The 27,694-nt window shown below is 41.2% G+C and overlaps 1 protein-coding gene across 2 annotated transcripts in view; it reads left to right on the top strand.

Moving 5' to 3' along the window:
* Positions 1 to 15,879: 15,879 nt before the first annotated feature.
* Positions 15,880 to 27,694, top strand: part of REPS2 (RALBP1 associated Eps domain containing 2) — a 96,292-nt gene continuing 84,477 nt past the window's right edge. Inside the window, exon 1 of one of the 2 annotated variants that reach the window (XM_071430472.1) lies at positions 15,880 to 16,230. In XM_071430472.1, coding sequence (XP_071286573.1) covers positions 15,997 to 16,230 — 234 coding nt within the window. In that variant the 5' untranslated portion in view covers positions 15,880 to 15,996. The remainder of the gene's footprint in view (positions 16,231 to 27,694) is intronic. The other variant, XM_071430471.1, reaches the window with a different exon arrangement.

The following is a 27,694-nucleotide window of genomic DNA, read 5'->3' as shown; positions in this document are numbered from 1 at the left end:
CTAAGTAAGTTGATTTTACCCACTCACACTCTCATGCCCACATACTTACAAGCACTAAGACATGTGCATGCCTGACCAGTTTTGCCAGGATCACCAGTATGCCATGGAAGGCAGCAGCAAATAGCTTTCAGGTCCTCACTACATCTCTTGGGTTCCTCTCTATGGGAGACAACAAATGGGTCTGGACAGGTTTTTAAACTCTCTAGGCGTCAGCTGTTATTATGGGACAATATTTTCGCTGAACAACCTTGTTTATTTTATCCTTCATAAATATTCAATAAGATTGCTCCTGTTCTGTTTGCTTCTTCATTTCACATATCTTTATGACTATGGTCTGTCTCAATGCTGAGATAACAGGGAGAGGAATGGCTCTTCCACTGTGCTGCAGCTTTGCTCCATTGTTTCTTCCCATGCTGTTGTGGATTTCCACCCTGACCAGTTCCAGTATTTCTGTTACCTACCTTTATACACTCTAATGGCAAGAAAAGCTTTTCCACCTTTTACTGTAAAGAAACTTGCAATACATCTGAGCATATTTGGCTGAGGATCCGAGGCTATGGCCCCAGAAAACTTTGAGCTGCATGCCAGATTTGCTCTCAAGTGCATTACCTCAAGGGACATCATTTGAGTGTAACTAATTATCACTCTGCAGTGAAGTCAACTGAACATCTTTTTACATGCCTGGATACCTGCCTTTGACCCCAGGCTACTACTCCTGCTTTCTAACCAGTATTCCTCCTAATATCCCAAAGAAAATGGTGGGTGGGTGTGTCACAGCTTATATGAAAATACAAAGCTTATATGAAAAAATTATACTTTTTATTGTCAAAATTGAAATTCCCCCTCCCCCCAAACCAAGCATTCAAACTCAGTTCTTTCAGCAGGTCACTCAGGGTACAAAAACATTTTAATGATGACTAATGTAAGCCTTGCAAATACATATTTCAAGCTGTTTCTTCTTGCTGCATATACTCAGGGGTGCAGATGTGCTGTGTTAGGTCAGCTGCAGAATAAAATGGAACCTTTCATGCATTTTCCCAAGTTCTCCATTGTTAGTGCACATGAAGAAATGAAGAAATTTTAGTAAAGACCTTTTAAAATCTATACTTCATTATTTTCTCCTAAGATTAGGCACACTAGGGTTTGACAGTTTCTCAGTTATTACTGGTTATTGACTATTTCAAACTGGCATTGATTGTCTCTGAAAATAAAGAGTATTCAGTTCAAATTGCAATAAATTTTAGTCACAAGACAGGAATTGCCAATATAAGAGATTTACCTCTGAAAGATAACCTGATGGAAAATGTTTTGTCATCTGGAATATGGGATTTGTTCTCCTGGCTTGAATCAGTCTAGTGGAGCTCTGTCTCAACAAATGCATCTAGCCACATAATGAGGACTGTGGAGCCAAAGGGAGCAGTTTTTCTTTTATGATTCTTAGAAAGGTTTGGTTTATTTGACTAGATTTATTTAAGTGGCTTGCAAGCAATTAGGAGTCACTAAAATTACACAGCACTTAGAAAATGTTTGTGCAGTAACTAACTTGGTGATCAGCTGCAGAGTTTAACTCTGCATTTATTCCCTTTGGTCTTGCAGAATTGTAGCTTAGGTCTTGGAAACACATTCAGTGAAGAAATAGCTGCAAAAATATAAATTGTTATTGACCAACTCTTTGTTGTTCTCCTGCCAGAGGTGAACACAGCCACATTTTCAATGTCCTCCCTTTTGGAATCAGTAGAGCAAAATGATCCTTTAGCCACTTTACTGTGAAATCTAGTAGTTTAGTAACAGAACCCAAATTACTGTGAGGCAGCTGATCCTGAGCTGCTAGATTTCATATGATATTGGCTTAGAATCACATAAATGTTACTTGTAAGAGATTTGGAAAATGTAACCGGGTCTGGGCAGTGAGAGAAGTAAGGATTGGCAGCCTCTAAAATCACTGCAACTGCTTCTAAAATGAAAAAGCACACAAGCCTTGGAATTCTAATCTGCCATCCCAGTAATTTCTGTACCACAGCTTTTTGTGATCCTTTACAAACCCCTTGGAAATGGTGATAAGGATGTTCAGAATAGAGATGATGCTCACGTACATCAGTTCCAGAAGTATGGCAATTAGTCACTCAGGAGATAGTTTACTGAGAAGTTTCTCTTTTCCACCATATGAAAAAGGAGATACTATTTGATTTTTGCCTTGAAATGCAGCTTTCAAAATACTGAATTAGAAATTCTGCATGAAGAATGAAAGGCTAGAAGTTCACTGATCTAAAATTTAACAGATGTTATGTTTTTGTCCCTAAATTGTCAGTTGTCCTCAATGAGAGGTAAAAGAATGTGTAAAGTTCTCACTAGAATTTAATAAATTGTAATTGCTAGCATGCTAGGACTGTGAAACACCTTCACAGAAATGCAGCTAGGAGCAAAAAAGAGTACCAGACTAAAGAAGCTTGGAGGTTCAGTGAAAAAATGAGGTGCTCTGTTTCCTATTCAGCACTGTTTATGCACAGCATAAAAGCCACAGAAAACTGAGGAGAAAAACTCTGAAAAGACCAGCAGTTATCTTCCACTGTATTTTTAGCATGGGATCATAGCCAGCCAGCATCACTCAGCAGCCTCCCATAGTGTTCCTTGCTTCAGCCAGACAATCTGAAAGCCCAAGAAATGACTTTGCACTTGTGCTTGTACCAAGCAAGCTGCAGGAGGCTTTCCATCCTTGCTTAGCACAGTCAGTGGTACTAAGAGCTGTATTTGTCAACAGCTTTGTATTGCTCTCAGTATCATGCCAGTTATCCTTGCTCCTGAGGTTTCTGCTGGCAGCACTGTCCATGCTAATGCTGCTAACAGCACTGCAGCTGAATCACTGAGAACAAAATTCTTCACAGTGCACCAGACTCGGGCTGACTCAAAATAGCAGTGATGCACTGTCATCAAAAAGTACCTGCAAGTAGAAGAGCTCTCATTAAAGCTGGTCAAAACCTTCCCAGTGGCATCAGCTGTGCTTCTTGTATCTAGCTGGGGTAGACAGTAAATTTATCTTTTTAATAGAGTAGTTTTGTCTAGAAGGCTGCAGCTATTTGCAGTGTTCACAAATACACACAGTTGAGGGTGGAAATGTGTAAAAAAACATTAGTGGGAGATTTTTAGTGATACTCAGAGTACTCACCTTTCCTTCACCAGCTGCGAGGTCATGGTCAGGTCACAAATCTCATGGCATCTCTTCCCTAAGGCAGAGACAGAGGTATAACCTAAGGAGATGTACTGAAGGTAGCTTGAGACTAGCTAAAGAGACAATAGGAGATGATACACATAGGTCAGTAAAGGCCCCAAAGCTCATTTAAAAATTCAGATAAACATTCGGTGTGCTGGCCACCCTGAGATGCTGCAGCATCTTTCTCCAAACCACCTGCCCATGAGTTCACTCTGGAGTGTCTCTGCAGGCTGCAGTCACACACTGATTGCAGTATGGACACATCCTCAGTACTTCTAGTGGTCAAGCTCTCTACACAGGGGTGACTGGAAATCAGAAAGTATTTCTTAACATGGATTAGCCCAGGGGACTCTACTGACACAAGATTATTCTCAAATGGTGTGTGGAATAACAGTGCATTTTCCTGCATTAGTATATTCAGCTTTTCTACTGAGTAATACACTAACATGAACAAACATTCTTGATTCTGTAGTAGTAGTTCTGCACACATGGAATCCCTCTGCAGAACTAGCCTGTAAATTCTCCCTCTTTTTTACTCCAGTCTTGTTTGCAGGTTCCCTGGTTGGAAGGAGGTAGTTCACTGTTATTTCTAGACCAGCTCCCCAAAACATTTTAAATACCTTGATATGGCTTCCTCCACATATCTCCCTCTTGAGACACCCTGACTGAAGGCCTGTGCCCCTTCTGCTGGTTATTCAGTATCTTCTCAGCTGTAAGCCCTGTCCCAGCTTTTCTGTCTGTGCAATTTATTAAATGCAATGTTTAGCACCTGATTAAGACATTTGCCTGCTCCCTCACACCTGCCAACAGTAACACTTACGTGCTGTGTGAGGTTTAGGGGCTTGCTTGAAAGCTGAGCTGTTACTGGATCTGAGCAGGCAGGTATTTTGGAGAAGAGCTGCAGGCTCTAGCCTTGCTTCAGATCCCTGCAGCCTTCTCTACCAACAGAGAAAGACTCCATGCTTCCATCCACATCCAGAGCCAGATTGGCACTCTTACTCTGCAGCAATTAACCACAGTGGCATCTCTTATGATGCTGCCAGTGAGACAGCACAAGGATGTGCCTGCAGCTTATGCTCTGCCTCAGATGTGTGTGTGAGGAAGAATGCCAAGGATCTGGCTAGATCCTAACAAAACCATGCTCCAGCAGGTGCTTGCAACCCACAGATAAGGTGCAGAACCACCCCAGGAGGCTGGCCCTGCTGAGCCAGCTCTGGGGGGGAACCCCAGGCACCCCTCAGGAACACTTAGGAGGGTGTCCAGCACCACCTCATATTAAAAAATGGATAAAACACCTTGTATGCTGCAGTATGCAATTTTAGCCATATGTGTAAATAGGTATAATCTGTTCTTTTTCACTGGCCACAAGCATTTGTAATCTATAAACCTGCTGATTTTTTTTTTTACTTTGCATTATTTTCCAGAGTACTGAACTCAAGTGATTTTTGTATTGAAATTATTTAAAGGGTAATAATAAACAAAAAGTTTAAAAAAATTATATTGACAATGAATTCCACCTTGCTGTCAATCATCATTCTCTGGGGTCTCAAATGGAAACAACATTGCCTTCCTCCCCAGACCCTCTAGCTGCCCTTGACAGGAGGCAATTTTATTTAATGAAGACACCCATCCTTCAGTATAAAGGTGTCAAGTGAATTATTCATGAGCTCCTTTGTCTCCAAAGCATTCCAGCTGCTTCATCTCATTGTAAAATTGTAAAAGAAAATTAAAGTTTTTTTGTGAAAGTGCAGCTGTTGCTTTGAAAAGCATCTGTTTACCAACTATTACTGGGAGGCAGTAATATCCTCAGCTTTTGCTGTTAAGTAGCAGAAGTAAAAGACCAACAGAATTGGGCAAACAGATGACACTGGAGAGAAAGGAGCACAACTGATAACATCAGCACCGTGAGGAAATCAATATTCAGATATTTTTAGGTGCTTCATGTTCAGCAATTAATATCTTGAACAGTATTGAAAAAAAGGAAGCAGCTGAGCTTTTTTCCCCTCTGTATTCCCTTTTCTCTTAACATGTGACTGTTCCTCACTGTGAGGAATTTTGTTACAGACCAGCCCTGTCATTAGTGCAGTAGGGTGATAGGGATCTTTACTCCTGAGGAAACCAATACAGTCAGCAGGGCCACAGGTAAACACAACAGTCTGCATTTCATCTGATTTCAGAGCTGAGATCCACGTGGGCTCATTCAATTAAAGAGTAGAATTCCCTCCAGCAGCCATGGACCTTATTCTTGCCTCATTGGCTACATAGTTACTTAAATTTGCACAGATGTGTAAAAGTGTTGCAAAAGAAAAGATAATTTTTTTCTTGGTGATGTTTTAGTACTGCAGAAGTAGAAGCAAGCTGTATTATGAAATATGGCTAAAAATTCACCATACCCTTAGAAGTCAGACCAGACTGCATAATCTGTGCCTGTGAATATTTGTACAGAGTGAGGCCACATCTACCACGTTGCAGATAATCTGGTAAATGCCATCACTATTTAGCAAGTATGGCTGAAAATTAAGGAACTTATTTTACCTTTCACTTTTCAGCTTTTGTGCCCATAAAAGGCTAAAAATAACATTGTGTAGGCTTCTTGCTTGTGATATTTCCTAATTGTGGGGCATTTTATTTCTTAAACTCAATATTTTTTTTATAAGACATTTTATCTAGAACAATCCTAATACAATGACATCAATCATCAGATATATTTTTCAGTTATCAAACCAAAGTAACATTTAAAAATGTGATCATAATCTTAAAGGTTTGAACATAAAGATAAGAAAATATATATTCATTAAAAAATTGCTCTCTTCAGTGTGGAAGTAGATTTCAATTACTCTTAATTAATTCTGGTTCTGCTGAGATTGGTATCTGGTTTAATATAGCTGCCTTGCCAACTGCATGCTACTTTCTTCCTCCTGAGCATGAAGATTTTTCTCAGTATTCATTTAGCAGATAATAAAGGGTTTGGCTACTAGCTGCTGTGGCAGCTACAGTGCTTTCTCTCCCTGTAGCATAGAAAGCTGAATTTCACAGATGATCCAGAGAAGCTACAAGCAAGTGCTTTTGGAATTTGAGCAATACATATCTGGCCAGGACAGAACTTCAGGAAAGGCAAGAGGGATCAACAAGCTGATTCTTTTCCATCAGTAACCACAGAACTGCAGAAAGCAAGAAAAAAACCCCTGAAAGTTCTACTAAGGAATTAGAAAATATTTCAATAATGTTATGAGATTGCCATGCACTGGCTTGAGTGATTGCTGCAAATAAAATCTAATGCTGACATTGTCAAGCCTTCAGAAGAGAAGAACTTTTTTTAACTAAAAAAGTTCTGTCCTGGCCTTTTTTAACTAAAAAAGTTGGTTGGTTTGGCTTGATTTTTATTTTTTTTTACATTAGGAATGCTGATAATTAAATTACTTTCCATTTTCATATCTCTGATACGTTTTCTCAGGATAAGATAATTGGATTTTTCTGAATCTATAAGATCAAAGATTACTAGAGCTGACATTAAAAAATCCAGAAAGGAGAATCTGTCCTTCTTGCAGACTTCAGCATCTATAATATTTATCACAGGGTTTTGATTTGTAACTACTGCAAGCAGCAGACTCTCTGAACATCTGTTCACTGAATGTCCCAGAAGGACTGGTTTTCTATTGTGAATTTCAAGCATCTTTGATATTACCCTGCAATACCATAATCTTTTCTCTCCTTGCTGAAATGTTTTTAATGTGGATATCTTAGAAGAAATATATGTGTCTGAAAGCTGATAATTGCCTACATGTTTTTTTAATTCCTATACATTTTTTAAATATTGAAGGATTTTGCAGAACTTACACCCAGTCATCCTGCTTAGCTATTCTTTTTAGCTTTCCCTTTTGTTTGTATTTAATTTTCTTTCCATCCCATTTCTTATAACTGGAAAAGTTGTTTGACTTTTTAGATGATGACTTTCATTTATGTGCCTGCTCAGGATGCTCTGTTCCATGAAAGCCTCAACGACAATTCACCAAAATAGAAAATCCTACTGAGATCAGGCCTCATCTGGCATGGTCATTTATTATGAATCTATTGCAGTGATAGCTCTCTTACAGTAAATTTTTAGGCCATTAACCAGCACATGCTTAATTTAGCAGCTGTGTCCAGTCCTGTGTAAATTCAGTATTCTTTCATGGATCTTAAAGGTAAACATGTACAAAAAGATCTTGCTCTCAGGGTACAGGATTACCTGACTGTGTTTGGGTACCAAGAGTTACCACCAGAAACACTCAGTTATGCTACAAAGCACAGTAAAATTTCCCTCCCTCTGCAATTCCCCCCCATCCCATCCATACTCTGGTTTTGACTGTAGATATTCATATTTTATGAAATTATTCATATTGGTTTATTCTGATATTGCTAGTTAATAAATACAATACTGACAGTATAAATATAGCATTGACAGCTACTCTCTTCTAGAAATAAGTAGACTCTTTTGTAACTATATAAGAACATAAACCTGCATCTTATTCATAACACTGTATTTTATTTACCTTGAAAGACAAAAAAAACCAAACAAACAAAACCCAAACCCAAAACTTAGCAAAAAAACCCCCACAACCTTCCCACCAAAAAACCAACTAACCAACAAAAAACCAAACACCCCAAAAACCAAAACCAAAAAACCCAAACCAGGATATCTGAACAATTCTAACTCCCTCAAATTAACTACATGGCATGTTCATCAAATTATAATCAACACATGAGAAATATTCCTGCCTTTAAATATGCACAGTTTTAGAGAAGGCAAGTCTTGCCAAATGTTTATTCTTTAAACTAAGTGCAAAGTACAACAGTGTTCAGAAATACAACTGTTCAAAAATGCTTTTCTGCTTGCTAGGAAGGAGGGTACATATTCACTACAAACCCAGGGATTCCAGGAGCAAGGGCTTTGCTTTTGAGCCATCCTAGTTTGAAATGCTTCACCTGTGGCTTCAGCAGATCCCCTTTGAGGTTTCTGCAAGGCAACAAGACATGGACACTTTTAATAGCTTGATAAAGCAAAACCACCAGACATCTGTGGAAGTTTTAATGTAGAATGGCAATCTTTTGTAAAACCTTTTGTCTCTAGCTGTGCTTTTCCAGGACAGAACTAATCCTGAATTTCACTGCAGTGTTCCTGCACCTGAACAGAAGGGATTGAAATATTAGTTATGAGCAGAATTGGAATGGTATTGTAGGAAATATTTGTAAACATCTAACTGAGCAAGCATGAGAGAGTAGCTACACATCCTGTGGCCCAATTCCAATTGTTTTTCTAATATTAGGGCCAGGAGCAGTTGATGTACCACACCCAGAGTAGTAAACAGGAAAGGCTGCATCTATTGCTTTGTCCTGCAGTGCTTCATGACAAGGGGAGACACAGGATATGTCCAGGCAGACCCATGCATGCAAACCTGAGCTCTTCAGTGCCAATGCTCAGACAGGAGGCAGGTTGAACCAGTGAAGAGAGCTTAAACTCTGCCTATGCAGAGATGTCTTTCTTTTTTTCCAGTTTTTTTCTTTTTTTTTATATTTGATGCCCTTCACCCTTCATCTCAATGCCCAATAATCTCACAAGAGATTGACTATATCTCACAGGAGATTGCCTGTATCTCACAAGACTGCAGTATGATTGGAAAATGTTTCACTTTACTACTACTCAAGAATCTGCAGGGTTGCACAGCAAATGTAGCAAAGGTAGGAGCAGTACCACACTTTTCTGAGTCTCACTGAGTCTCACTGAGTCTCACTCCTCAATCACAAGACTAATTTCTCTTTCTTGCACACACCTTTCTTTACCATGATGAGATTCAATATCTCATCTCTGTACTGAATAATAATATGTCAGCTGTCAACTGCCTGGAATTTTTACACTGAAAAAATGATGTATGACAAAACAAATAGTACTCTAACAATATTTAGTCTTTGCCAATCAAATACTGGCAATACGAACACATGTAACTAAAAATATATGATTTTTATAATAGCTGACTTGATATTGGCTCAATAGCACAAAAAGTGCATATGCACAGACTAGCCTTTATTTCAGGCCTGATTCTATTCCTATTTTAAATTGTGGCTTTAGATACCTCAATATCAAATCTGTGAAAGACTTTAAATATATTGCAAAGAATAGAAGCCATTTCTTTTCTCACATTACTGGAAATTAAGAATACATTCAGTGAAGTTGGTCCAGAGCTAAGAAGCAAGCTGGCAGTACCCTGTGAAGAGTGAGTTAGCCACCCCTATTCCTTCCTGGGGTCTGTGAGCAGGAGACATAGTTTGAAGACAGATTTGAGGAGACCATCATGCTCTATTCTTCAAGAGGCTCCCAGGGGAAAGCTGTTCCTGTGACCGTGCCATAAACCATTTGTGCTCTGTCTTCACTGTGGCCCAGGTGAAGCTGTGTAATCCTTGTGGGACCTCTTGTATTCAACTCTGCAGCTCAGCCTTCCACATGGGGGAGAGGCACTCAATTACCTCTGTGCTACCTTCCCCTGCTTGCTGGCTGCTGACCATGAGCAGCTGGTGATGTTTGGGCTGGCAGTGACACTGAGAGGCCAGCTATGGTCTGTGTTATTTTTCCTGTGTATCTCCTGCTTGTGGCCTCAGGGGCTCTGACTGTCCCTGCTATGGGAGGGCTTTACTAGAGAATGAGAAGATCTCCTGTGCTGCTGAGAAAAAAAGCCTGATCCAAACTAACACCACTCAGGTCTCTCAGGTTTCTTATCTTTGAAAACAATATCCCAAGTATCTGTTGTGAACTTAGAGGGGAGGGAGAAGGGAAAGGAGGTTCCTACGTGACAGTGTCAGAGTGGTTCTGCAGCAGGGCTGTGGCTGGCACATCTTGGGGCCGTTCCACCATCCCATCCATGCTCCTGAGCCCTGCCCCGCTGCCCTGCACCAGGCACAGCTGCCCAGCTCCCACAAACCCCACCTTGTGAGAGCTTCTGAGGAGGAGGGAGGCCAGGGCATGGTGCTGCAGGTGAGGGAGATGCAGCTCTGGCTGCTGGGGAATATGAACCACTGTGGCTTTCTCCGTCTTGGCACGCGGGATTTGGGAGCTGGAGCTGCTATCACATTGCAGCACTGGCTGCTGTTACCGTGCCTTTGGCATAAAGAGCCATGCAGTGACAGTACAGCCCTTCTCAGGCTGATGCTGAATGAAAAGCTTTGCCATGTGCAGGTTACAAGCTCTACAGCACAGTGCACACTCCTGCTGAAAGGCCTCCCTCGATACTTTCTGCAGCTGCAACGGCGCTGTTGTAGCTGGTTTTGGTCTGGGAAAATTAGTCATAAATAGAATTTATTGTTGGTTTATCTCCACTGTCGGTACTAACAGCAGAAGCCAGAGTGAATTGCAGCTGATTTGTTTATGGTTTATATTGAGTTCATGAATTAACTGAAGGATAAGGTGGACCACTTGCTATGTTAAAATGTAACCAGGAAAATGGCATAAGGGCATATACTATTTGCCTGAAAGGGAACATATTTAGGTCAAAACTACATAGGAAACTTGAGACTGCAGTAGCAGTACTGAAAACCCTTTATGTTCAATAGGTTATTTGATAACAGAACATTTACTAGAGTTTGTTTCCAAGTCTGAAGGTGAAATTTTGAGTGGCACATTAGCTGTAGGACACACAGATGAGTAAATGTACAGTGACTTTTTTTTACTTGCTATTTCTTCAAATGGAAAATATGCATTTTGCTTTGCATTAATGGCTTCATTGCAGTGATTAATGTCTCTGTGCATTTCTGTGATCATTTTCCACTTAGGAGTGTGGTTACCAGTAGTGGGTAGTTAAAAGAAACAAGCAATGGTACATGAGCTGCCACACAAAGCACTAAGAGATTTTCTTTAATTATCACCTGTGTTCTTACAACAGCCCCTTCCTCCTAACGTGTTGCTCTCCTTGTCCATGAGAATAGAGCTAACTTTCAGAATATATTGCAAGCTGTACATTTTATCTTGTGTTTATGGGAGAAGACATTAATAAGTTCTTATTTTACTTTATTTATTTACTTTTTTTTTTTTTTTTCTGTGTGGGACTTACAGGATTATATAGATTTTCCCCTGGCAGCATTTCTTGGTTCAGGCATTCAAGTGTCTGATGATAGGACCTTTGGGAATGATCACCCTGCAAAGTAAGGTTTGTGTTTTGGGTGAAACCTGGTGTTCAAGTAGTGGCTGAAGGCTTTGTGAATTTCCTAAGTTGAAGGACAAATGATAGAGGAACTACATGTTTTAGTGCTTGGTTTGTTGAGTGACCTTTTGCTTCTGCAGAATACAAAAGTAAGTGGATATTTCAAAACTAAAACTAAACTAAAAACAAACATGCACCTAAATTGTTTTTCAATTTCACATGAAGCCATTATTTTAAAAGAAGTAAACTGGAGGCACTGTGGTGGAAATCAATGGAAATGTGGCTGTGCTTTCCTGAAAAGCACTGTACTTTTTTGACCTTGCTCTTACAAAGATGCGTGCATAGGCTTTGCATTCTGCAACTAAAGCTCGTACTATATGCATTAATCTTCATAAAAGGACTTTATAAAAAGACTCTCTAAACACAACTAGTTGTAATATCATTTTAAGTTACAAAACTTTCCTGGAACCAAGAAACTTTACATACCAGTAAATCAAAACAATTCAAGTATTTATTGTTTGCTAGAAAAAATAATGTCAGTTATGTAAACTGGATTGAAATTTGACTTATGAAAGTATGGCTTAGATCTGTGTGTGGTCCTCTTCCCCTCCTTCCCTCCTCTCCTCCCAACTAATTAATATATGGATATTTATAAAATATTTTGTGACACAAACTCTAATTCTCCATTATGTACTCAGTTTCTTACAGAAAACAAACAACCTGCCAGGAATTGCATCTTCCACAATGTGAAATTTATGATGTCATCTAATTTTTGAAAACAATGAATTGGTCAGAGTAGAAAACAGTTATTATTTCTTAGTCTTTTTCATGCATTAAAAGTGTTAACAAGCTGGAGAATAGGGAATCAAATTGTACAGTTCATTAAGCATTTCTCTTGTTTTTCTTAGAAAGAGGATCTCTTCATGTAAGCAACAATGCAAAGAAGAATATAAGTATTTGCATGCTGAATCTATACACCAAACAGCAGGCTTGGCAAGTATATTCCAAGCATGTCTGATACCAAGGTCAGGAAACATGCCCCACCAGTTGCTTGCCATCAAAGTCTTCTTTGATTTTGCAAAGAAAGTAAATAAAAAGAATTGTTATGAGGAATAGTGGGTGAGATTAACTTGAGCTGGTTTGGGAAAAGCTAAATCACAGTTTTCCAGCCAACCATTTGCATGAGTTTCCAAAGCTTTACTTGGCGATATATGGAGTGTTTCCATTGTCAGCTGGAATGCAGATCTCATGCCTTTTGAGCCCGGACAAGTCTGACATGATCTCAACCCTAAGATTTGTGAAATAACACATGAATTTGACACTGTTGACAAAGGAGTAATAAAGAGGAATTTGAGTGACTTGTGTTTGGTTGTACTGCTCAAATAAAAATTCCCAGGATCTCTTAAATACTAAAATATTGGGAGAATTTTTTTACTGGAGGTTATGTTTTATATCATGACAATTTATACCAATTTATATCCTGAACAAAAATATACCTATCATCCATATTACTGTTATTTCCATTAGCACATCTTTGGAAGTAGTATTTGTTTTGGTTGGGTTTTTTTTACTATGACCTCTGTCTCCCTCCCACACGTGATCACAGAATTGTTTGCAGGACTGCTGCTGGCTGACTTCAGAGTAAGTAATTGCATTACTAGTTGGGTGGGGAGGGAGGAAAGGAGGACCACACACAGATCTAAGCCATAGTTTGATAAGTCAGATTTCAATTCAGTTTATATTACTATTTTTTCCAGCAAAAAATACTTGGATTGTTCAGATTCTGATACTGACATGAAGCATTTCTTAGTTGTAGGGAAGCTTTTTAACCTGTAGTGATGTCATGACTTCCATGTAAACAGGAAGGCTGAGTATCTCTTCCTAAGATATTTGTATGGCTTTTGTTATCATTAAGTGCCTCTTAGTCTGAACTAATGTACCCTCACAAGAACTTTAAGGCACACAAAGGCCATAAATGTCATTGCACAGGGCGCACTGGACTGTACAGAAAGCGGCTCTGGCACATGGGGTGGGTTGGAACTCCCCATAAGGAGAGGGTGCAGCAGAATAAATTGGTGTGGTTGGCACTGCTGAGAGCAGAACACCTGCAGGGAGCAGGCAGATACCTGAGCACCCATCCCCTGTATTTCCCAAAGGGGATCAGGGGTGGTCAGCTCACACCAGGTGCACCTCTGGGCTCACACACACCTTGTGGGCATGAGAGGCATGGAGCTCCTGGCCTCCCCCCTCAGCTTAGGGTGGCTCTCTTCTTTCATGTCCTGGAGACAACATGTTGGAAATAACAACACTGGGGTAGACTGGTTGTGAACACAGCCACTGTGTAACTTCTGATGAGAGTGGGCTGTACGGAGAGAGGAATGCAAGTTTTAAAGGTCAAGGAAGAAGAGAAAAATGTCCAAAGGAGAAAAAAAAAAGCAGCTGTGTGTGTTGGCAGTAAGAGGTGTGGCTGGTGAAACAGACTATTGTGTTCTGGACAGTGCGTGTTTCCAAAATCTTCCTGCCAGGTTCCACCTTAGATTAACTTTGAAGAATTGGCTAATACATCAACCAAGATCAAAAGGTGTCTGCTAGAGTGTTGGCAAAGTGTGTACTCGTTATGATGAGATATGTATTGAGATGGTCAGATACAAAGGAGCATTTTCAGGCACAGAAAAAAGCAATTAGCACAAACTATTCACAGTGTTTTCTTTTGCTTGTCAGGATAACATCTCTCTTGTTCAAGTTCATGTGGAAGCCAGCTGTTCTTCCATAAGCTAGGTTGAAGATATTTTATCATGAGTCATATAGTTAAATATGGCAATAGTTAGGTATGGTCCTACATCCTCTCCACATGGCTGGCACCATTTCCTCAGAGCAGCACCTTGTACCTGGCTGGAGATACAGGAAAAGGCCAGTGACATCTCAGGACTCTCCAGGTGATGTTCCTTGCAGTCAGGGGGTCATTCACTCCCTGCTCTGCAGAGCCTTATCAAAAGGACTTGCTTAATTTTTTTTAGCTACTACAGGTATTTGCCACTTTAAGTTGGGCTACAGGATTCAGTTGCTGAAATTATCTTGCTGTCCTGCATAACAATATGTTTTAAAATGAGAAAATACCATGACAATCCCTGTCCCTAAAAGAGAAAAGATTTCTCCATAAAACTCTATCCTTAAACACATGTATCAATTATTCACCTGCTAATAGCTGTAATCTAACAACCCATTCAGCTTTCCAGACACTGAGAAGGGGAACAGATCTTCAATTTGGATTAGAGGAATTAAGAGTTTGCATGTTTTGTGCAAGTGAGAAGGAGGAACAGATACGTGGTGTGAAGATAATAAAAGTAGCTTAAAAAAGATTTTAAAAAGAGGTAACAATGTTTGGTTTACAAGAACAGAAGTGACAAGCTAGCAATTTTATTTTTTACTTTACAGACCATAAATTGAACTCATTTTTAGTAAAAATGTTATGTAAGACTATTACATTTGGATTTTTTTTCCTGAATTAATAGTAAAGAAGCATATAAAAATTAAACCACATTGACTTCCTGAATGCAAAATGTTTTGCATTCAGGAACACAGCTAACACAGCTGGCCTGACATTGCTAATGGTACATGATAGAAACAAACAGGAGGCAGTCTGATTTCTCCTGGGCCAGGACATGTCTATGCACCAAAGCTGCTGTGAAGAGAACTTGTTGCCTCCTCTGTGGGTCACAGATATTTACAAGGATCACCTTGTAATAATCTGTCATTAGCTTATTCCTTGAAATTCCCTAAAGAACTGCTGGGAAGAAAGGCTGCAAAAAACAGTATGAGACACACAAACAACCTCCTGGCTGAGATGTCCCCAGCCCTCTCACCTCACTGGTGACCTGCCAAACTTTTGAGGTGTTGCTCGACCCGTAAAGGGAACATTTACAGTGCCACTGCTGACAAAGGAGTAATAAAGAGGAATCTCGTCTCCATGAACAAGGGGCTCTTTGCCCTTCACGTTAAGCAAAAACTAGAGGGAGAACACGGTGAGATGCTTCTCTATCGAACCGTCATGGCTAATCGATTAGGACTCACTGCAGGGTATCGAATGATGCCATTCTTTTCTGTGGTGCCCACGAGGCACGTTCAGCAGCAGGTGGTACTTGAAAACGCTCCTGGTGTGAGGGATGCCCCGTCCCTGGCAGAGTCCAAGGCCACGCTGGATGGGACACTGAGCAGCCTGGTTCAGCGGGAGGTATCCCTGCCCACGGCAGGGAGGTGGGAACCAGACGTTCTTTAAGGTCCCTTCCAATCCAAGCCATTCCGTGACCGCACGATCTGCGGAGAAGCCCGTGTGCTGCTGAGCGCCGCGAGGGCCGTCGCAGCGGGGCAGGAGCGGGAGGCCGGCGGCGCAGGCGGCAGCCGGAGGGGCCGCGGGAGGGCAGAGGCGGGGCCGGCCGGGGCACTGCGGAGCCGGCGCGGCGCTCACCGGGCGGGGACTGCACCTTCGCCGCCGCAGCGCGGCGCCGCCCCCGGCCCCGCCACACCTCCCGCCCCACCGCCCGTCCCCCCGGCCGTCCCCCCGCTCCCCGGCGGCGCGGCACCCGCTGCCCGCCCGAGCGGCTCTGCCTGCGCCGCCCCGCCATGGAGCAGGGGCCGGCGGGGGGCTCCGGCCCCGCCGCCGCTGCTGCTGCTGCCGCCGCCGCTGCCGCCGCCGCCGGCACCGGGGGTCTGCTGCTGCCCCTGAGCGAGACCGAGCAGCAGCGCTACTCCGAGCTCTTCTCGCGGTGCTGCCCGCCCCCAGAGGCGGCCGCCGGGGGGAGCAGCGTGGGCGAGCTGTTCCGGGCCTCCCAGCTGCCCCCGGACACGCTGCACCAGGTGGGTCCGGGGCTCTCCGGTCCGGCTCCCCCCGGAGCTGCGGGGCGCGGGCGGTTTGGGGGGTGCGGGACGGGACCCGCTCCCGCAGCCCTTCGGGCGAGGGGCTGGCGCTGCCTCCGCCGGGAAGTTGGGGGCTGCGGGCGGGCCGGTGCCCTGCGCTGCCCGCGGGGCCGGGACGAGGCACAGCCCCGTCGGCGGCGGGGCAGAGCGGAGCGGGGCCGGTCCGGTCCGTGCGGCGATGCTGGGGCTGCTCCGTGCCCGCTTGCCTCCTCCACACAGGCGCTGGCAGTGCCGGCGCAGCGCTCCGCTGTTCTGAGGGGTTCTGAGGGCCGGCCGTGCCCCTCGGTGCCGCCTTGTGCCGGGCTGCGCTCCCGCGGGCTCCGGGCGGGCTCTCCCTGTCAGGTCGGTGGTGCCGTCGCCTTTCTCAAAAGGGCTCCGAAAGTCATAAAAGCAGTTGTATGAAACGACGTGCCATGTGCTAAATTTCTGGTTTACCACTGAGGGTTTTTTCCTAAATGTTGTTTCAGCGGATAAAAACTCCGCGGGTAAAATGATGTTGCGGTGTTTTATGTCAGTTCTTGAGCGCGAATAGAAGGTGCGAAGTGCGGAGCTCTCCCCCGTCAGAGCAGCAGAGGCCCAAAGTGGTCCCCAACAGGGGCTGTGGGGCAGAGCCCTCCTGCTTTTTGAGGAAAGCTTGTCCGGGGTGGCAGAAAGCTTGCGCCAGCCAGTTTCCAGGAACAGGGAGGAACCGGACTTGAGTCTTCCCCACCTGCGGATTAGTAATTTAACTAACACACTGTAGTTACCTCATACTTCCTGAACAGAGATAGGAGATTCCCGATTGTTTATTTATTTATTAATTTAACTTTTATTTCCAGGAATTTTGTTCTTCAATAGCTTTTACTGATCAAGCAGGAAAAAGTTATGATGAAGTGGAGGTCGTGTACCTAGGCACTGCCCAAAGGTACTGAGCTCCACTGCTGTCCTGATAGCTGGCAGCTCATCTCTTAATGGGTTATAGAAATTCGAATTGAGCAGGAGATTCTGAATGAAAATTGTGGTGTTTCAAGGATATTTTTCTTCGTATTTGTGCTCTTTACCAGATCAGTTAAACAAAAATCTTACCAAGCACTATATTGCTACCTTGTATCGAGCCACAGTGTGACCTTGGTCTTGCAGGTGAAGGGAGTAGTGAAAGTAGAGATTTCGCATAGATACAGCACCAGGAGTGTTCTTCCTATTTCCTCTGTTTGCAAAGAGGAAGAACAGGACATTTAATTTCAAATAAAAAGGCTTATCTAAATAGCCACTTAATTTTTCAAAGAAGTATGGAAAAAAACTCATATTTTAGCTATGTGGTTTCTTACCCGATCATATAAGTGAAATTTGTTGTTATTTTATTACCATAGTTTGTTTTCAGGGTCATTTTGGTACTAATGTGTGATTTAAGCCTGGAAATGGTGAGGTATTGATTTTGGTTTTGTTTTGGGGGGTTTTGTTTTTGGATTTGTTGGTTGCTTGGTTTTGACATTCAAGGATTTTTTTAAACTATTTTAGATTATTTCCAGGTATATTTATGCTGTGGTGAGAGCATTACTGGCAAAGAAGCCTGTAATTTGCTTCAGGAATATTCAGATAATAAGGCCTGTGGGATCTGGGTCTGCGTTTCTTTTTCCTTCCTTCCCTCCCCCTCTTGTTTATAGGGCACTAATCACAGTGGCATTCTGCTCTACTGCTGGTGTGCCTGTCCTCAGAACTCACCCCTGTCAGGTATTCTTACATTTACTGAGACTTCAGGAAAAATGAATTAATGGAATGAGTTAAAAAGAACAGATTGCAAATGGGGATGTTTTAATAGGGAAAACCCTGCAATGTTAATTGAGATATTTTTCTGATGTTTTGTCTTACTATATTCCAAAAATGCAATTTAATATTTTCTCTTTAAAAAATCCTACCGTTCTATCAGTTAGGGGAGCAATACACAGAGATTCCTGGTGTACATTTTCTGCTAGTACAGGGAACGCCTATTTTAGGCCAAGCCAGCTCATTTGGGTTAAGATAACATGCTTTCTTTGAAATAGTTTTTGAGTATGAACATTTTTCGGGGTTTTTTAATGCTTTTTAAAATCCCCATCTGTCACTTTACTGCTTTGTATACAGGCAGCATCCCTACTGGCCGACTGAGAAATGGTCATGCTGAGTTTATTCATGTCAGAAATGGGGAGATTTGGTTTGGAAACCAATTCTGGATTTCTACTAAGCAGAGCCAGCACAGTCCAGAAGGTACTAACACAATTCTCTGGCCTTGCATGGGCTATTGCAAGAGACAGTTATGGATGGTTTTGTAAGCAATGTGCAATTTGCAGCTTTTTATTCTCAAGGCATTCATTGAGGAGTGGTTTTACAAATCAGGATGCTTCCAGAACTGACATTTAGTGCTGTGGCAGTCTCAAACATGTGCTGTTGTCTTCAGTTGTACTTGTGTAATAAGTGGGATAAATCTTTGAGAAAGAAGGAGTTTTTCCTTATACTCTTTGATTGAGATTTATAACTCATCAGGATGATGCTCACAAGCATCACAGGAAATCTCCCTCCACTTCTTACCTGTAATGGCAGGGTTTGCTGTTAAGACAAAAATCAGTGGGTGCATCCTGGCTGGAGTAGTGCCCTTTGGGATGTCAGTTCCTAGGGGAAAAGCAGTGGTGGGTGCTCTCAGACAGCAAACAGGCAAGGGTCTGGTTTGGTTTAAAGGTTAGTTGGCTTAATCCAAGAAGTTGCATGGATGAAATAGGCTAGGTAACAGAGAGCAGGTAGGGAATGCCAGAGCATGTGGTAGAAGAGGAAATGCTGGAATAGATGGAAAAAATCCAAGAGCAGCCGGGTCAGTCGGAGCAGATGGCGTGCACCCGAGAGTGCTGGGTCTTGCTAAGAATGAAGTGATTGAACACAGATTCATTACACCCAGGCTCATTAAAAGCAGCAATTCTGCTGGGCAGTAGGGTTCAGCAGAGCTTGTACTGATTTTGCTTTACTTACAGACAGGATCGAACAATGAACTCAGCAAGTTATTTCAGTTCTGGAAAAAAGGTTGCAGTTAGCACTAAAATTAAAAATGTCAGACACTTCATAGGACAGAGAAGGGCATGACAGGGGCAGAACAGCATGGCTTCTGTGGACTGTATAATCATACCTCCCCAGTGTACTGAAAGTCTTTGGCTAGGCATATTGTTTGGTTAAGGACAGAGCTATTAAGATTGTATTTAGACTCGAACAAAGCCTATGACAGATCTTTTACCAGGGGCATTTAAAGTAACTCTGCAAAATGTTTGTAATTATTTGCCTGAAAGGTCTGCCCTGGGTTGTTTTTATTTTTTACAATATTTATGTTGAAGGAGAAGGAGCAGACTGGTCATGCACCAGGCACTTACACAGGCTGTCAGAATTAGAAGACATTCAACAGCATCTGCTGGATTTATATGAATGCATATGTGTTGATGAGGTTGAAAATGGTGTTCTCTATGCTTTAAGCTCCTATCAAAGGGAAAAAACCTGAATTTGTAAAAAAAAAGTAAATGTTTTGGACTCATTGGGCCCTCAAAAAATTGGTGATCCTGCAGCATGCTTTGTTACATAGATCAGTATCAGTAACCCTTCTAACAAGGGGAAGCAGCAGGCAGAGGTGAGGGAGGAAGGCAGGAGGCACCACTGTTGGTCATCAGTGGATGACTAAAGCAGGTCTGTGTGGCCATGTGGGCAAACTCTCTGGGGGTTTGGGCCTATTCCTTGGAAGATCTGTTGGATTATGCTCCCTGAATGCACTGGATGTCAGTACTGCACACTGACAGCTGTGCCAGGTGCTGACAGTGTCTGGTTTGCCCTGTCTCATTGGGGCAGTTGATTTGTGACCCTGTTTTGAAGCTGGCCACCAGCAAGTACATAGAGCCTCTGCTGCTTGAGTCTGGCACCCCAAGTGTGTCTGTTGTGGGTGCCAGCTAACAATGGGCTGATGTCTGCAGGCATCTTGGATAAAATAATGCCTTACAGAGTCACTGCCCTCTGATAAGCAAAGGAGAGGTACCTTGTGCTAGTTTTGCTGTCGACATTAGTATTGTCTATGAATATTTTGTCTTAAGAAATTGAGCAGAATTGGTCTCAAGATTTACACTAAAATGCATGTTTCTTTTCATTAGTTTCCAACTTATTTGATTAATTCTCACTTGGTTGTCTGACAGTATCTTTAATTCTCACTTTTATAAACCTTAATCTTATTTGTTGGCTTGGCACTATCAGTACAGAGATCCAATTTTCTTAAGAAAATGCATTCTTTCCTCTGCAAATGAACACACTGTGTTATTTTGAGCTCCAAGGATGACAAGTACTAATTGTGTGATGCTAGAGCTGTACAGGCACTGCATTTTTTAGCTGGGACTGTCCTTCCAGCACTGTGAATAGGGAACACAGACAAACGGTCGTGCTTTTCTTCCACAGACTTCGTGAGTTAACTTGTGTTTATTGTCCCTCGTCTCTATAGCTACAACTCTACACTTTAACTGTATTATGTTCAAAAAGCAGAAGTGTGAATAGACTAAAAAAAAATGGTTAAGTTGATATTTCTTTGGAAAAATGCCTGGAAGGATTGGCTTTCTGAAATTTGTTTTTCCTAATTCCCTAAGTATAAATTATTACCTGCACGATAGCTGGGGTGGAACTAACAGTCTGCTTCGAACAGGCAGAAAGGAAAAAGAACTGTGGCAGCTACAATGCGAGCTGTTTGAGTGAGGAAAGTCTGGACTCAATGTTACTTTACAAAAATAAAGTTCCCTCTGTTGCAGCTGTTGACAGAACGTGGCATTATGTTTGTGCTGGCTGTGTGATTTTGCTGAGTGAACAGTTGATCCATCAAAAAGTGGTGTTAGAGAGAAGTTGCATCCTACTGACGTCTTTGAGTCAGGAAAAAGCATGGTACATCACCATGTAAGCAGTGCAGCGAGGGGAGGAAAGGGAAACTGACATTGCAGTGTCAGTGTTTCTGACCACAATCTCCTAAGTTGTCATTGCCTTTCTAGAATCACAAGCAAACTTGTATTTATGTAAGTAGGAAAATAAAAAACCCAGATGTAAAAGCTACAGTGGTATTGTTACTGAGAAAATTTCTAAATTGTAACAAACTAAAGGGTAAAACTTCACCTGGAGTTATCTTGCTGATCTGTTCCATTAAAAAATATAAAATGGTGATCTTAATACATCCTGAAACTATTTTTTATGATGTAAACTATCACTTCATAGTCTCTGCTTACAAGATTAGTAGTTTTGAGTGCCTCAGTGTTGACATACACAGTTGATGATTTGTAGAAGCCATTCCTTCCAAGTGTGTTTCAAATCACACTGTAAAACAGACTCTTGGACCTGCTTGTCACAGACATCCAGTGGGATGGTCAGAATTAGTCTGGTCAGGGCCTGCAGCCTTCAGTAATTAACCCTCATAACAGCCAAGTGTCCATTAATTATTGAATATGCCAAGAAAATAATGCTTTGCTGTCCAGTGATTTCAAATAATACAAAAGGGATGAGAGAAAAAGATCCACTGGGGTGAAAAAGAGTTAACTTTCTTCATGAGAGGTTGCTGCAGTAGGAAGTGGGGACAATGAAGAATGGTTTTCATTTTTATGTTTTCAGTAAGTGGTTTTGTCATGGTACTTACATAAGTGCAGTGGGGTTCACCAAACAGTTGAGTACAACCTCTTTTAGTCTTGTGTATATCTACAGCACTCTGCTGTCAGTACTGTGATGTTTATACACAGATTGATGATGTTGCCACAGTGTGTTTTGCAAAGGAGATGTTGAACACAATTCACTTCAGTGGCTGAATCTGGCTCACACACCCCCTGTGAAAGAGGTATCAAGTCTGAAAATATGAATTTAGCTGAGCTGAAAAATGGATTAACAAAGATGGAAAAAACATTTCTTAAGCAAGGAATCAAGATGAATGACCTATTTAAATTTAAAATACTATGATTTGAGAAATACATCTGATATAATATTTGTAAAGCAAGATTCTTTGATGTATTAACATCTAAACATACCAACAGTATGGTAAAATAAAGCATGAATGAGCCATATGTGCTAGTTTAACTTTTGAGACAGTCAAACAGTTTAACAGCTGAGTTAGTGGATAATTAACTAGAAAAGGTTGCTGGAGTAGAAAATCAACTATGGGCATATAGTAATCCCCTCTTCCTGAACAGAGGGAATATTTTCTTTGTCCATGGTCTTCAGCAGCATTATTGGGTGACACTACATAAAACTGAGAACTCTGTAGGGAATAACTTATTTTTGTTTATCTTTTTTTTTTAAATTTCATTTTTATTTTTTATTCCTGCTTTTTAGATATGATGACGAGGCGGAAAGTTGTGGTGGGATGAGATTCATTAGTTCTGTGACCTAGTAGGAGATAGTGACCAAAAATCATCAACTAAATCATTAACTGCAAATTAGATTTACTTCATTTATTGAAGTATTTAAAAGGCAAAACGTGTTTATAAAGTTCCAAATCTTTGTATATATGAGAAATGTGTAGCTTTTGGTTTTTTAGCAGATGAAGACATTGTATTTTTAACGAATTCCAGTTTTCAGCTAAATTTAACTTTGCATATGTCTTACATACCCACACAAGTAGGTGTGTCTCTTATTAACAATTATAATGGAGCAAATTTCTTATTATAATTAAGAATTAAATTAATTCTTATTATAAAATAAATAATTAAATTAATTAATTTAATTATAAAATAATTAAATAAATTCTTATTATAAAATAAGAATTAAGATCTTTATTAGGTGATGTGGTTCCTCAAATATATTTAAAATTATTACTTTGTGGTAAGAGCAAAAATGTTACAGTAATTTTTTTTAAACATAAGAGTCTTGTTTTAATGATGACCAACTAACAAGACAGGTCTTTATCTAGATAATTGTGAAATTAGGGTCTTACCTCTTTGGATTTAAATAATGTTTTAATAGCTTATTTTTCCCATAAACCTGCCCTGCAAACACTGAAGTACAGACACCTGATGCTGTCAGTTGTTCCAGATTGGGTGGAACATTTGCAGAGGGGTTGAAGGTGCTCCTCTGTACCCTGGCACTCTCTGGACTGGAGCAGGCTGCTGAGAACCACTCTGAGGTTACACAGTGGCTGCCTGTTCAATCCTCTCTTGTGCCATGCAGGCCTTCACAAGGAGCACACATTGCTGAGCAGAGCTACAGCAGTGCCCCATGTTCAGCACTGCAAAAAAAGGGGGGTCTTGAGTAGCTTTTGATAGCTTGACTACCAGAGCACATCTTCAGTGTTTTCTTCTGCTTTACTTTTTATGTCTGTAGGATTTTTTTCTGCCCCGTAGTCTTTCCCCCATCCAAAAAAGCTGCAAATATTGGCTCTAGTATTTTTAGCCCTGCACCTGTGTAGTCCCCCAGTCTGAATATGCAGGACTGGGTTGGTCCCCTTCACTGTCTGGGGAGATGCTCCTTTGGGCTGAGCCATAATAAAGTGCTGGATTTGGCCCTCATAATTCCCACTGGCTTGGTGGCACTGAAAGTTTAGTGTCAACTAATGGGAAACACTTGGCTGAGCTTGAATTCAAACTGTCTGAACATGGTCTATGGCGTCTGCTTGCTCACTCTGATATGAGTCATGAAGCTGAATTCTACTTCCAATAGCAAATGTCTGTAGCATTATGATTATAAATTTCAAGTGTTTTTTTGGCGTGAGCCTTTCAAATGAATGTACTTTTTTAAAAATCCTTTCTTTTTCTTAAAGTCTCTTTCCACACCGAGAAACATTAGATCAGCTTTGGCATAGGCAACATTTCACATTTCATGCATTATTTACTTCTGGCATAATTTACACAATGATGTCCTATGGAAGCCAAGATGATGGTATTCGGAACAAAACAATGTGTCTAATCATTTGCAAAACAGGGTGACTGCTGTGGGCTAACAAAGAGAGTCAGAATAATTTTGTTGTGAACAGTAACAGCAGTGGAGCAGTAAAAGGTGAAGTACTTTGAGATCCCAAATGCCAAAAATAAGAATAAAAGGGGAGGGAGGCCAAAACTCAATTGTGTGATTCTGTGTGTATTTATTTTTTTTAAATAAGAACATCTGTGTATTTTAATAGCCATAGGCTGCTTTTCTTTACTGTGTACAGATAGAATTGCAAATACAAATTGTGGTAGAAAATGTGCCATAAATGCTGCCATACTGTGCACAGGCACTGGAGACAGTGTTGTCTTTGACTCTAGTGTTGCTGTTTTGAAATCCTGTGCTCTTTTGCTGAATCAAGGACAAGCCCTTGGTTTGGACACAAACAAGTAGATTCTTACTGACAGAAGGAAGCATTTCTGCACATAAGGTGCAAGCATGTTGGGTGAAATAGTGATAATTTTAGTGTTTTGTTTAGTGGTGTGGAAGAGAAAAAAATTAACCTGCTTTTCCAAAAGATGTGTTGATTCCAACTAGAGGTAAATAGGATATAAGATCAAGGAAGGGCAGGAAGTGTCTTCAGCAGATACCATGTGCAATGGAATTAGCAACAAGGGTACACCTTCACTTAAGAAAACTTGTGGCAACTCTTCAGTCTTATAAAAGTAGTCCATAACTGTCAACTAAAGAAGGGTTTTAATAAATGTTATTGATTAAGATCATTGCACAACTGTAGAAGGTAATGTTTTGTGTGTTTGCTGCATTGCCTTTAAAAGGACCTGTTGTAGTTGTAAGCAGTAGGGAAGTGAACTCAGGAAACATGTCAAATATGATAAAACAGGAGGGGTACAAGAAGCATCAAGATTTTATTGGGGCAGCCAGTCCAAAAAATCACATAACAGTAACTATGGAAGAAAGAAGCTCATTTGGAAAAAAAAAAAGATGGAGTGGGAGATATGGCTGGAAGAGATTTGTTTGTGGCAAAAAGGCATCATGTGTCGCAGAATTTCTGTTTACTTCTGTATTAGTTAAGTCTCATTTTGTCTGAAAGCGGAACAAAACCCAGAACTGCATTTTTATGGGAAATGCCAGAATTTCTTCCTGTCTTCTAGGGAAAATTTAATGATGTCTGCAAGAGAAGTTGCTTTGGAAAGGTTTAAAATCTTTGTAATTTGTTCAATTAAATCAAAACACTTTGTTTTGGAGTGCTTGGGTGTTGAAGCATTGTGACACCTTAAACACATGAATTTTGGGAAAGAAGGTGTTCATGTGCATCACCTCTAGTTCCTTTCTGTTCCTTACACTAATTCTGCCCTTACAGATAGAAGTGGTGGTGGCCAGGCAGCATGTTCAGAGGGGAGACTGTGGTGCCTCAGAGATGTCAGCTGCTGGGGAACCACAAAGGTGTGAAACATCAAAACAACAGCTTCCATGGGGCTCTCTGGTACCTTTGTGTTAAGGTGACCTGGAAAGAACCCATTTCATTTCCTGGTAGAAATTGGAAAGATTTATTGCAATCCGGTTCATTGGAATTGGTTTGGTTTGTTTTATTTTTTTTTCCCCAGGAAGAGATGCAAGATGTTGCAGTATTTTCATTTAATCTGGTTCAAGATGACTGAATCTGGTGGCTACCATCTAGCTGGTGAGGATTTCTCACCTTTTTCATGTGGTGTTTGCTACTTCCTGGATATTAACTGCAGTGGTTTTTGCAACTTTAAATGCTTTCTGCCACTGCTTTCAGGATGAGGGAGATAGCAGCTGTCAGATCTGCCATGCAGCATTGTCCATTACTCATTCTGATAAGCAAGAAACAAATGTTTAAACCTCTGAAGAATGAGCTTTTTCTCTATTCTTGCTGAAGGTTGTAGAAGACCTAGATAAAATTGTAGCTGCTAGAAGTGTTCTCCTATTTAGCTTGGATGTAACTAATAGGAGAAACTGCGTTCAGGCTCTTCTGTAAACTCTGACTTAAGTATTAATGGAAACAAATTTTCCTTTGGACCTTATATACAGTAATACCCTTTTTAAGAAGCATGAGAAGGAGAAACAAGCCTCTTCCAAAGTAGGCAGTATATTTCTGCAGGTCATGGTGGGCTGAGGTCTGGGTTACTGGCTGGGTTCCTTTCTGGGTTTGGTACCTGTGAAGTTCTGCATCCCAGCAGCTTTTTGTGCTTCTGGTATTGGCAGGAGATCCCTTATGGTGCTGGTTGGAAGCATAAAGAATAAATAGGCTGAAACAAGTTTTCCCTTTTAAGAATGTATAAACAAAGACCTTATCTGAGGCTGAGGGAGATGAGTAGAAGCAGGACAGCACTGAATGTCATTGCAAGCAGTGGATGTGAAAGAGATTGAAGGAGCCTGAAGGAGTCATCCTGGTGGCCAGTGTTTGTTGGGTCTTCTCTGGTTTGGGAGGAGATCAGACGGCAAAAATAAATAAAACCCAATTATTTTGTTAACAGCTGCTCTCTGTTGTTTAGTAATAAAAGGCAGGGTCCAGGAAGCTGCTTGTTTCTGGTTTTTATTAGCTGCTTTAAGTATCGTGGTGATGAGCAGGTTATAAATATAAATATCTGCTGCAGAAGGAAGATGAAACAGGCTAGAACCCAGTAACCTTTAAAGAGAGATAACATAAGGTTTAAAACTCTGCTGAGATCTGAAGCTTCCTACAGAGTCTGTGGGTAATCTCTTGGAAAGCCTGGCAACAGCAAGAGAAGGACCAAACCCAAAACAAATAACCCCTCAAAATTCCCCCAAAAGACCTCAGTTTTGGAGCCAAAATCTTAGCCAGTTTTTAGGTTGAGTTTTCCACAAGGTGCTGCCAGGGTTAGGAATGAGGAGAGCCTCAGCTTTCTGTTTTCTGTGCCTGATGTATGATGGAGATGCACCCCTGTAACAAATAGTATGCTTGGGGTTTTTGCAATTGTATTGTACCCTGCTGCTACCCTCGCTCAATCATGGACTTCTTTTTAAAAACAGCACTATATTGTCATTCTGGAAATACAGTATACCTCTAAAATAATACAGCTGTGAAATCATGTCTGTCAAAACATATTGTGAGTGTTGTGAGAGGAAGGAACCAGGATGGGGAGCCTGGAGTTGATGATGTTACAGCACCTGCTACCTCACAGCCTGACAGGTTCCAGGTTCACTGGCCAGAGCAAATGTGTCAGAAAAAGAAAGAGCAGCATTGGGCAGTACTGATGTCAGCAGGAAAATAATTCTTAGTGTTATTTACATCAAGTTATCAGTCCCTTATTTTCTTTCTCCCTCTCTCCTCCCCCTCCTCCACCCACAGCTGTATTATAGTAATTACATCTTTTATTTGATCTAGTCTAAATCAGGACTGTCCTTGAGGAGTATATTCTCCAAAGGAGTATTTTTCCATAGGAAATACTCATTAGCTGTTTTTAGATTGCATTACTTACTATGCATATATTTGATTGCAGGGGAAGTGTGCAAGAGGTAAAGCTTTAGTTAAGTCTAGCAAGGC

This window comes from Agelaius tricolor, unplaced genomic scaffold (genome assembly GCF_023055355.1).
Source record: "Agelaius tricolor isolate 1412-34295 unplaced genomic scaffold, bAgeTri1.0.p SCAF_7, whole genome shotgun sequence".
In the NCBI taxonomy this organism is placed as follows: Eukaryota; Metazoa; Chordata; class Aves; order Passeriformes; family Icteridae; genus Agelaius; species Agelaius tricolor.
The sequence above is the reverse complement of the archived record's forward strand: the minus strand, read 5'-3'. Positions and strand labels throughout refer to the sequence as shown.